Source organism: Panthera leo, chromosome F2 (assembly GCF_018350215.1).
Source record: "Panthera leo isolate Ple1 chromosome F2, P.leo_Ple1_pat1.1, whole genome shotgun sequence".
NCBI classification, from domain to species: domain Eukaryota; kingdom Metazoa; phylum Chordata; class Mammalia; order Carnivora; family Felidae; genus Panthera; species Panthera leo.
The window spans coordinates 73,975,033-73,987,485 of NC_056695.1; the positions used below are offsets into that span (position 1 = coordinate 73,975,033).

General features: G+C 37.3%; 1 protein-coding gene across 4 annotated transcripts in view; it reads left to right on the forward strand.

The window, feature by feature from the left end:
• PHF20L1 (PHD finger protein 20 like 1) overlaps window positions 1-12,453 on the forward strand; it is an 85,892-nt gene that overhangs the window by 36,616 nt on the left and 36,823 nt on the right. For all 4 annotated transcript variants that reach the window (XM_042923858.1, XM_042923856.1, XM_042923857.1 and 1 more), the window contains 4 exons: window positions 2,662-2,914; window positions 5,018-5,206; window positions 5,449-5,655; window positions 11,386-11,442. In XM_042923858.1, the coding sequence (XP_042779792.1) occupies window positions 2,662-2,914; window positions 5,018-5,206; window positions 5,449-5,655; window positions 11,386-11,442 (706 nt within the window). The remainder of the gene's footprint in view (window positions 1-2,661; window positions 2,915-5,017; window positions 5,207-5,448; window positions 5,656-11,385; window positions 11,443-12,453) is intronic.

The window sequence follows — 12,453 nt, forward strand, 5'->3', positions numbered from 1 at the left end:
AGTTTTTCAGGGTTATTTTAGGCCTGATTTGATAACAGTGCATTGTTTTGGTGCCTCCATTAATGTTGTATGAAATCAATGGTCTTTTAAATTGATTAATATGTCAGCGAATCATACCTTCTGATTTTCTGTGATCATCAAGCGGTTAAGTCTTTGCCGTTATTGTCAGCATATCAACCAAATTTTAAGTGATTTTTTTTTTTTTACTGTGTATTACTATATTCAACGTCCCATATCTAACAATATTTTGTATTTTCACCACTGTTTATGGTATTCTCAGAATGCAATAAATCAGGGACTTGGTAATAAAATGTTTCTGGAAAATTCATTACAATGTCAATCTTTCATGATGCACAATCCTGCTGCGGTGAATGTGATTGTGAAGATTACTTCTTCTATGTGGAAATTAGTGGCGAGGGCAGGGCTCATTTCAGAGAGAAGTACAGAAAACAGCATTCTGAAATTGAGTTTATAAAAAAAAAGAAAGACAAATTGAGTAACTCGGCTGTTTGTTTGCATCATTAAGGCATTTTGAGAGTCCTTGCCAGTTTTGTAACAAAGAGACCAACAGTCATTACTGAAAACTTTGTAAATTATTTTAGATTTTTAAGGAACGTGATGCTGTTCCCTCATTTTTTGTCATTCAGATTGATATCATTGTGAAAATGTTTTGTAACCCAACAATTTTTATGCTGTTCGCCCTGCTTCAAAGTTAAAAAGCCGAGTTATAAAACTCTTACTTCCAAGTACTGGAATGAGCTACAGATTTAAAGGAGAGGCATCGATTGTCACTAACCTCTGTTGTCTTAATGAGTAAAATCATGAATGTCACTCATGACATAGATTTATAACAGGCCTATAGCCAGAACTTACTGTGCTAATGGATTTTCTTTATTGACACTCAAAAAAAAAAAATCAAACTGTGGTCTTGAACCCCAATTCTCAGATATTAATTATAGATTATTTAATTGTATTAGGGAATTGTCATGTTATATTTACTTTTGGATAAAACCTGCATTAGATGCATAATTCAGTAAGTTTTTAAAAATGTTAATTTGTCCTTGTTTAGAAGTTAAGCACCTTATCAAGATACTAATTTCAGTTTTCAATCTTGTTTCATAACTTTGTAACTTGAGAGTAATGGATGCTGTAGTGATGTCTCTCACGTATGTGAAGATGAACAATAAAATTGTTTATTTACAAGTAATGGCTCTAATTACTTTTCTGGCAACACCTTTTATGATAAGTTTAGGACTCCTTTCCATTTATGGAGTACTTTTTCAAACGATTAATCTGCACTTGTACACACGCATGATGAGTAAGTTCAAGACTAGAGATGATGACAACCGATTGAAGGGGATACTTGCCACCAGCCCTTTCTGTGGCGCGTCCAGCATGCCACCTGCAGAGCATCGCGAGGTGCTCTATCTACTTGGCACCAGCTGTGCATCAGACTTGGAGCGCCTTGTCCGTTAGCGGGAACAGAAAGCTGTTTGGTCCCCAGACGATGCTCTTTCATGTTCCAGAGAACCACAGACTGCTGACCTGATGGTCATCCCTCATAAAAGATAAGGAAGCAAAAAGGTTTCCTGGGGACAAGCATGCTGTTCATAGCGTTAGCAATTTAATTCTGTAGAGAGGCCTATCTTAGCATAGATTATTTTTTAAAAGGGTATCTCCTGTTTTGTTCTCAGATCCGTGTATCAGAAAGAGATACAGCCCAGGCATTCCAACACCATAGATTGTAAATCCATCCAATGTGGCTATTCTCTGTTGTCTTTGGACACATTCACATAAATTTCTATATAGGGAGGAAATTATACTGCCAAATGAACCAAGATATCCTTTATGAAAGAACTGACAAAGTTCTAATTTTTTTTTAAAAGTATCAGTTGGCAGGAGGAAGGTAAAAATTCTCATCTAAGAATGCGACGTATTTTGTTTTTAAATCCAATGTTTTTAACTTACACTTGGTTTTACTCCTTGGTTTTTTTTGTTGTTGTTGTTGTTGCTTGTTTTGTATTGTTTTTTAGTCTTTTAACTCTGTACTGCTGGTGGCTTTGATTTCATGACGCACTATGCTTATGAAACTCTAGCTTTCAGCACTAAAATGAGTTAAAGATAATGTTTCGTTAATTTGGTCATTGTTTTCCTGTTGAGATCTTTCTTTAAAGGGAAGCTGTCTACTTAGACTTCTGCAGTCAACTTGATAAAGGAAATTGTTTTTTAACAAGACATCTAAAAGTCAGGAGCTTAAATGTATTCAATTAAACGCATCTGAACAGTGGAAATGCTGTTTATTTACCTGTTATCGACGTAGTTGGTAATTAAGTTTCAAAAGAGGTGTTATTTCAGCGTAATACCGTGAAAATATTTGTCCGTCAAGCTATCATTTTATATTCCGAAAATATGATGAATAATACAGTTTTTTAAAAAAACCAAATGTAGACCAAAAGCCGACAGCATCCCTTTAAAGATAGCCTATTCAACTTTTAGTTAATAATTTGTGGGGTTCTTTTTGGTTTTTCATTTGTAATAGAAATGTTACATGTTGCTTAACAATGTTTTTGGATACTAAAGTTGCTTAACAATCAAAATAGAATACAAGAACAAAAATGAAGAAACCAAAATAAAAATATCAATTTTTTATTATTTATTCAGGCGATTTCACCTAAACCTCAAAGTCAGAAAAAAAATGAAGCTGACATTAGCAGTTCTGCCAACACTCAGAAACCTGCACTGTTATCCTCAACTTTGTCTTCAGGGAAGGCTCGCAGCAAGAAATGCAAACATGAATCTGGAGATTCTTCTGGGTGTATAAAACCCCCTAAATCACCACTTTCCCCAGAATTAATACAAGTCGAGGATTTGACGCTTGTATCTCAGCTTTCTTCTTCAGTGATAAATAAAACTAGTGAGCACAGATTTTTAAAAAATAGTTACTTATCCTATAAGATACATTAAAAACAGTTTGATTGTAGTTATATTGTATTTTTATGAAGTTGCTTTTTAAAAATTCAAACTTAAGTGGATCTGACAGGGAAGGCTTAAAACTATTTTCAGGGGCAAAAACCATATACATTTCTGACTGATTGACTGTACAGAGGCTGTACATTTCATGGCGCCAATTCTGTAGTCTGACTCTCCTCGATTAATAGTAATCCGAGCACAATGAGAGGCCTGATTCATTACAAAAAACCAAACCAAAACAAGGAGCTAGGAAGAGACTCACACTGGATGTTTTTCCTCAACTCCTAAGACTATTCTCATGGGTAGATTTAGTTCTTGTTCCCAGTTGTCTGTAGCCCCCCGCGATAGGTTTTATTCATTCTTGTTCTGGGATTTGGAGTTCAGACTTCCGTGTATTCTTACCGAGGAAGGGAGAAGAACGCTTCCTTCATCTTATTTTTAAAGATTTTACTGTTTCAGTACCACTGATCTTTCAAGAGTTAACTTAGTCTTTTTAAAAATAGCCTTCCAACGTGGGTCTGGATATATAAACGGAGATTTGTATGGACCCTCTGCTTCTCCGGTTAGTTCCGTATTCTAAGTTAGAGACGGTTTGAAAAGCTGTGACCTGGGAAGTCACTGGATAAAAGATACTTCCCTTCGTCAGTTCACACAAGCGAACTAGTATCCTGATTCGTAAGTGAAGACACATATTCTTAGGAACTCTTCCATATCATGTTTTCTACAACAATTAAAAATGTTGGCATCGAGGAGACTTTCATCAGCCAAATATAGTCTCTTTCTCCCAATTCAGTTGCCATATTTTCTACCAAACTGTATTTTTGAATTTTTGAGCAGGCGTTGGTATTTTTTTTGTGTTTTGTTTTGGTTTTGTTCTTTTTAATAAATGGGTAGGGAGAATGGGAACAGAAAAACTCCGTTGTTTCCTCATAAGCTTCATTTCATTTTGGCATTTACCACGAAATAACATAATGTTGTTAGTAGTCACCACAATGTCACGTGACATTGATAAGTATTTTATTTTGAAATGGTTTTATATTTTGGTATTATAGCCACAGTGTTACAGCAATTGAATTTTATTCTTTCATTCTTTTTTCAATTATCACCATGTCTTTTTTTTTTTTTTTTTGATTTTTGTAATATGATTTTTAAGTACCCAAAGCATCAACCACTCTTATTTCCTCCTTCTAAGTTAACATGAGTATATTGGCCTGTGTAATCCTGTCTGTTCTAAATTCTTCAACATGTTTACATGCCCCGTAGAAAGAAGAAAACTAAAGGTTAAAAAAAAGCCCACAGATTTCCAAACTTTTGTGTTACCTAGCTAGAAGATGCTTAATTGACCCACCAAATTAGTTATTTAAAAAAAAAAAAAAAAAAAATGAGGGCAAGAACAGTGTTATATTTTAAAGTCCTCATTATTTGCCTATAATAAGTACTTAAAGTTGTTTGTGTTCAATTTTTTTTAATGAATCAGGCCCAAAATGTTTATAAAAATCCATTTGTGGGAACGAGGGTGGGATAAACTTAATGTACGTTAGTTTTATTTTGGCAAGTAAAGCACTGACTCTACAATGCATGTCAGATTTTTGTCACCTATGCCCCCTGCCTTTTTGTCCCTTAGAGTTTCTAGATTTGTAATGTAGCTAAAGAGATCTATCTATCTTTCTATCTATATATATATTTAATTTTTTAAAAAATCTCAGCTATACAGACTATTTTCCCAAAGGAAGAATGGCAACTAACACAATGATCTACAATTAGAGAATTAACTGTAGACTGTCACTTGGGAAACTACCTGAAATCCATGTTCCATGTTATTTTCTTTTGGTTCTAGTAGGCCTTAGACCTTAGAAGTTTTGATTAGCTTTTTGTGAATGAGGGCACAGTTTTTGCCTTTGATTACTTTTGGAACATGCCGTTCCTTGTGGATACCTAACACCATCAGAGGGCAGAATTTGAATCATTTTTCCCATTTATCTCCTTAAATATTATAAGATGATCCTGGCATGTATCTGCTTCGTGAACATTGAAGATCTTTTTCTAGGTTCTCCACAGCCTGTGAACCCCCCTAGACCTTTCAAGCATAGTGAGCGGAGAAGAAGATCTCAGCGCTTAGCCACCTTGCCCATGCCTGATGATTCCATAGAAAAGGTGTCTCCTCCCTCTCCAGCCACTGATGCGAGCATGTTCTCCATCAGTTCTCAGAATCAGCAAGAGTCTTCAGTACCAGAGGGTAATGTATATTGATTTCCTATAGAACCAAACATAAAAGAGATAAAGATTATTAGAATGTTAAGAAGTTGCTACTTTTTCCTTCTTCCATCTTTTAGACTTAAAAGCACTTTGTTTACAAATATTTATTGAGTGCCCTTAGGTCAGGCGCGATTTGACGCAGATAACGTTTTACTCCACATTGATACTTACCGAGCCCGTCGACCTCTGTTAATATTCTGTTACATCCTTTATCTTGTGTAGTGCCCGATGTTGCACATTTGCCACTCCAGAAGCTGGGACCCTGTCTCCCTCTTGACTTAAGTCGTGCCTCGGAAGTTTCGGCACCGCCCGCCCCAGAGCCCGTTTGTCCTCATGAATGTCCCAGGCCAGAAAAGGAAGACGCACAGATGCTTACGAATCCCTCGTCCAGAGCGATAGCTGATGGAAAAGGAGCTCCAACAGCATCAGGTAAAAAAATAATAATAATAAAAATAAAGATTCATTTTATAAGGAGGTAGGCTTGCACTTAGAGGGCATAGACGCTCTGATGTTGGCTTCCGTGACTTTAACATGTAATTCCTCTTCATAGATGCTCTTGTGTAACGTCTACGGGAGAGAGGGTTTCACTTTAAAGTTCTTTTGTGCAATCATTTACCATCAGCCTCCCTGGACTGACTTCCTGTTTTGTCATTTTAATCTACTTCCTTCTCCTTGCTTCTTTCTTATATCCTGTTTTTGTTTTTAATTAAAAATAGGAATTGTTAGAGCTGACTGTAATGACATAAGTTCTTGGGTTTGAAGCCAGAAAATACCTAATGGGATCGGTATTCAGGTTTAAGGGTTTGAATAGAATTTAGTATTTAAGAAACACGTGGCTTCAATTTAACTGTATACCTTAAACATAACCCCCTATTTGCAGGCACACTCTCCGTAATTTAAATGTCCTTTGTTACGAAGTCATCTGGGGAGCCTAATGTGCAAAAGCAGCCAGTAACACATTTTGGGGACAGTTTTATGATACTGTAACCTATGATATGGTTACATTATTTTATTCGGAAGTCTTAGAAGATTTTAACCTCAACCAAAGAGTATATAGGATTTAAAAAAGGTGAATACTAACTTCATATGTTCTTCTAGTAAATTACTAATTTGGAGATAGAGGGATGAAGGAAGTCGGAATTGAGCCAGTTCAGAGCTGGAGAAAAATGTAAGACTGTTTCTTGATCTGCAGCCCAGAGCATGAGGGCTGATTGTTTTAATAGCACCCGCCCTGCACTCACTTTCTCTACCAACTCATCAGAGGAAGCAGAAAACAGAGCTTGCTCTTTCCTGGCGGTGGCACGTATGAAAATAAAATGATTGAAGTAACTTACCTTTTAGATTACTGCCTTTACCTTCTTTCAAAGTAAAAACGTAATATTAAATACACAGTTTTCTGCAGTTTGATTTTATCAACAAAGATTGAAGTCATTTTGTTTCTGTATTTTGTTTAAAAATTCCAGTGCCCAAATGTGAAGATTTATAGGTTTTGAAACATTTGTCATTTCCCAAGTCCGATCCGTTGCCTGTTGACTTTTTTCCAAGCCCCTTCTATCCTTCGGGTAATTTTTCTTTTCCCTTTTCCCACAAAATTCCTGAATTACCTTGACTCTCTGAGATATTTTCCTGATGAAGGTCTTACACAGTTGGTGAATAATCTGGACTTTTTCGCGGTACTGAATATATGAAAAGTATGTTAAAGTTATAATCTATATCCATTGGGGAAATTATTTTCAGACGTGCCTTTGACGATATTTGTATTTTCTTTAAATATATACATATATATTCTAATCGTAACGTGACTGAAACGTAGACCAATGTAAACAGCTATGTAATGAAGAGTGATTTTAGATTACATATCCTAAAATGTCAAAGTAGTGATTGCACATGAAGTGGAATCCTTGGTTGAAATGACTTTACTTCTAACCAGAGTATTAGCCTCGTCTTTTGTTAGAATTTCTAGCTTATTTGCGGACTTACTTACTGCTAATTACGACTGGGGTGTGGTTCTTGTTTCTCATAATAGTGTGTGGGGGGGGGTGGGAAGGCATAATATTCTTCTCTTTTTTAAGACTTAGAGATAACTTTGAGAAGATCAAAGTAGTAGGACAGTATTCTGGAAAAGTGAATGGTAGAGAGGAGCTGAGATTTGTAAGACGACGAATTTGTAGATGCGTTGATGGGTGAGGATCTTCTGGGTGTGCCGACAGCTGGCAACCTTCATTGCTTAAATCAAGGAAGTGCATGGTTTAAATGTTAATTACTGAAAGGCCGTTTATTAGAGGGTTGAACACAGACACAGTATCCGAATGTGGCATGATGGGGGTTCTGATTTATTTCTGTTACTTCTTGTAATTTTTTATTTTTGGAGGAAGTAGTGAAATTCAGGTCGTATTCTAATTGGACGCCTTTTTATTAAAACTTTGTGAGCCTCTCTGACTTGCATTAACATTCTGAGTCGTTGGCATGCTTTTATCTCTTACCAGTTTTGTTTCCTACCTTCTTTCCACTGTTTTGCAGTCTTGTTGGACTTCTGTAGTCTTTCATGTAGAATCACAGTGACAGCTGTTTTTGTTTCTGTCGTGTTTTGTTGTTTTTTTAATATATGCATGTATGCTTGGTTGGTTGGTTTCCATCTTCATTAATAAAAGGAAATTTTGTTACTTCCATAGCAAGCCTTATTTACTCGAACTTGAGTCAAAGACTTTTCCTGGGGTGTTTTTGTCAGATTGAAACTCTTGGGTTGTTGAAGATGAGGAGGATGTTAGTCATAAGCTGGGAAATAGTTGAGCAGACTTAGATGTTTATTATTCATGTGTCCGAGGTACACACACTGTTGAGTTTAGCAGTCCTGGTAAAGGATTCATGAGATTATGCAAATTATCACATACACCTGTTCTGAAAGGTTAAAACCTTTCACGGTAGAGATGAGGCGTTCGAGGCCATCCTTCTGCGTTCTTTCACGGGCGAGCGTGCCCACATTCTGTCTAGTCTGGGTTAAGAGTGCTACTGCTGCCCACGTTACCAAAAATCACCAGCGGTACCCTGGTAAAAACCGATGCCTTTGTTCTCATTTTACTATTAGAGTGCTGTATGTAATGGAGCCGACCAGTTTTAGGTTAGGATGAGTCTTAGTTTTGTTACCATCTGGAAACGTTTGCTCATTTTCTCATTTACCTACCGAGTGTGCGTGTAGCAAATACTGAATTACTCCAGCCTCTTTAAGGAGTTCGAAGATGTTGAAGCTCAGTGGATGGAAGGGCGAGCCAGTAATTATCACAGAACCTCTGACGCGTGGGCCGCTTGCCTGTGCTGTGGTGCAGTGCTGGCACTTTAAATAGATGAGTTTTAGTCCAGTGCCTTGCCTCGACTTTGCATTTACTCTGTAAGAGACTTGGGGTTTTTTAAGTGTTTTTCAGTGTCTTCCCTTGTTATTTGATTTATTTATTTCAGAATTGGGCAAAACAAAACTACAGCCAGGGACCCCACAATCTGCTTCTACTCCCACACCAAATGTTCCCGGCCCCTATGGAGCCTGGGGTTTCCATGGAGAGGCTCAGGGATAGCCTCGTTTTCCAGCCAGAGGAATTACAGATACTCAGCCTCCTGGAAGGGGCTTGAGAAACCAGTGCGCGCCGCCGGGTTTTCCGTCGTGCGCAGGCAGACACGGTTCAGAGACCTACCTCCCTGAAGGGCCCCGTCTGTTTCCATTGCTCGTATTTTCGGCTTTTGTAGTCTGTGTTAGACTCTCCTGTCATATTTTGTTTGAAGAGAATGTTGTGTTGAAAAAATTCAGCCTAAAAATCACACTTCAATAAATCGAAGGCCTCATTATTTGGCTCCCAAATTCCAGCACACGGGGAATCCAAGGATGAGGGAATGAACTTCTCGTAAAACAGTTTTTTCTCTTGAATTCTAGAACAGATCAATTTTGTTTGTCTACTTAGGTGTGTTTTTAGAAGTCCAGCCATCATTATTGCACGTATGAATATTTTAATATCTATGCTTACATAAAATGTTGACGTCCCTTTGTCAGCCCCTCAGTGTTACGTCTGAAATCGTATCAGTTGAGAAATCTAAAGGTTTAGGAACCGCTGGAACATGTGAAAAGTGTACGTAGACCTGATCCTGCAGACAGCACTGTTGTGTTTTGCCGGCCCGTGTTCCCGTGTTCCAGAGTGTTCCGGAGCAGACGCTCCCAGCCAGTGCATTTGTCCTCCGAGTACCTGAGGGTTCCCACAGGCAGCCCAGGAAGCAGTTTTCCTTTGAATCACCCTGGATTCAGTGCCCGGGACGGGGGGAGACCTTCAAGGCAATAATCAAGATCAAGTGCTGCTCCCGAGTATTGAGTCGAGAAGCTTGCGTGCGTGTGCCATCACTGAGGACTGGGAAAGCTTCTTTCTCAGTCTCGGTCTTGTAAATGTCTTATTATTTTCAAGCAAAACGCATCAAACACGTAGACTTTTTACGGTGCGGTAATTAGTAGTTAATAAACAGTTATTATTTTTGTAAAGTTTTTTTTTAAAGTTTATTCATTTTTGAGAAAGAGAGAGAGAGAGCAAACACAAGCAGGGGCAGGAACAGAGAAAGAGGGGGACACAGAATCCGAAGCAGACTCCAGGCTCTGAGCTGTCAGCACAGAGCCCAATGTGGGGCTCGGACCCACCAACTGTGAGATCATGATCTGAGCCGAAGTCGGATGCTCAACCGACCGAGCCACCCAGGTGCCCCAATAAACAGTAATTATTAAAGGAAGTGATGCATTTGTTCAGGAGTCTTGATAGTAAGGAAATTCAGTTGTATTTCTCTTTGTGCTGATGTTCCTTTCATTTTTTTTCTTGTGAAAGATTTTTTGTTTTTTGTCACGGAGACTATCAGTATTCTTAATTTAAAACTTATTAGAGTCTTATTAACATTTAATTCAATTTGAGTGGTATTTTTGTATTTCTATTAAGTTTTTAAATTGTATAAAATATTTGAAGTAAGGTGCTAGCTTTTTTTTTTTTTTTTTTGATTCTGTATTGGAATGTCTTGAAAAATCAGCAGCTTTGTAAATGGCGATATTAAAGCATAATAGACCGAAATTGTACATTAAATGTACTTTAATATTTCTCTTAGATTAACCTCAGATACACATAAGATATTAGCATTGGAAACGATTGAGTATTGAGTTGAGAAGCTTGGTTAAATGTCGGTGTGTCAGCTATACCGTTATTGAGAGTACTGGTTGAAAAGATATTTTGGGATATTAGTTAATAGTACCCAAATCATTAAGGTTGAGTATTTTTAATGTGCAAATAGGCCTCTGTGTTTTCCTTTTAGAGAAAGACCAAAAATGATTTGTAAAATAATTGTTTTGGCTTTTATCATTACCTAACAACACATTCATGATGGAGTTCAAAGGTACTAGCTTAGTTTAGGCAACAGAAGTTAAATATCAGTTTAAAAATTTTAAACAGATTTGTTGAAAACCACTATCCTTTAATAAGAAGTTTAATTTTTCCTCTGGATGACCTAAAGAGCATTCGTGTCATAATTGTCACAGAAACAGGAATGTTCCACGGACCTACCACTTGGGTGCATTTCAGTCTCAGGATTGCCAAAGGCTGTGATGCCAGAAGAGATCTTTACTGATTGCTCAGTGCATTCATCTGTCTTTTTAAATGTTTGAACCCATGTTCGTGCTCTTTCTAAAAAGGATGTAGTCTTCAGTTATTACCCCACCACGGAGGAGAAACTGAAAAAACAAAAAAACAAAAAACACTGATTATTATTAGTCAAACACTGGTCTAAACATCTTACGGATTTTGACTCACATAATTCTGATAACGATGTGAGATAGTCATTCCTATCTGGCGGAGAAGGAAACCGAAGCACAGACGAATTAAATGATTTGCTCAAGGCCAAACAGTTAACAAATGGTGCAGCCAAGATTTTAACGTGGGTAGTATGAAGAAACAAAAATCATCCTTCGTGTATCAGTTTTGGGGAGCGAGAAGTCCCACCTCTTTGTTACTAGTCCAGGCGATAAAATGACGTAGACCCTTAGGAGAAAAGAGTCTTAAGTAGACTTCTGTGAGCACTTGTAATGTAAACTATTGTCCCCTACTTTTAACCGCTTCTGACTAAACTTAACGTATTTTTCCCCTAAACCTGCAGGACTATCGAAAACAGAAAAAAAAGTGAAATTGGAAGAAAAAAGCTCAACAGCATTTGGTATGAACAGAAAGTAATCTTTAAGCAAAAGACTATAGATGGCTTGGCAGCGGGAGGACGTAGTCTGTCCCCTACTTTTTACCCGTTAGTGCTCCTGTAGGTGTCAGTGACCATCCGGGTTCGTATTTATCAGTGCTGTTCAGTTCCACATACGTATTTCTTAAACACATATTTTCATAGTATTATGTGTATTTTTTGTTGACGGAGTCGAAGGCTTCCTCTGAGAATTTTGTGTTTCTGAACATCTTTGTAGGATGGCTCTTTAAAAATAAGCCACCGTCTAATATTGTTGGGACTTAGGGCGTGGATGGTAAATTAAAAGAGTCATTTTTTTCAGACTTTCTTCTTTAACTGACCTTATAAAAACGTCAGTGAGTTTTCTGCTTTCTTTTCTGTCTTCTGTGCTATAATAATGAAACATTTTACAGTAATGGATGATAGTCTCAAATATTCTGTAGATTAGCCAGCTGGAGTTGGGTCCCTGAGAGTGGATTAAATATGTTTGATAAATTGTAGGCTACATCATTCTGATTTGGAACAATAGTTGAGTATATGTGATGAGTCCGTTTTAAGTAGAATACCCTAGGATATTGCTTTCACATCCATTCCTTTTTTTTTAAAGTACACGTGAATGGGAAGAAGGGTATTTTAAACTTTGGGGGAAAAATCAGTTTAATTAAGTAAGTTTTTGCACTGTGTTCCTAGCCTTCATTGTACACACTGGGAAGTGTTGGAAGACTGAAGGAATTACTTACGGATCGATCTAGTTTTTTATTTTTCCAAAGGAAAGAATTTCATTACGTTCTTTTTAAAATCTGATATATTTTCTCATTCAATTCTCCGTGGAAATGCTGAGTCTCCTCAGTCAGGTCTTTCTTAAATTATGGAATTTCTTTCTTGCCACATCAGGGAACTGAGTATATTACTCATTTAAGATTTTAACTACTGTCTGTGTTAACTTCAAGGTGTCAGGAGTTGGGATTTCTCAACACTGCTAATGAAGACCCCCTC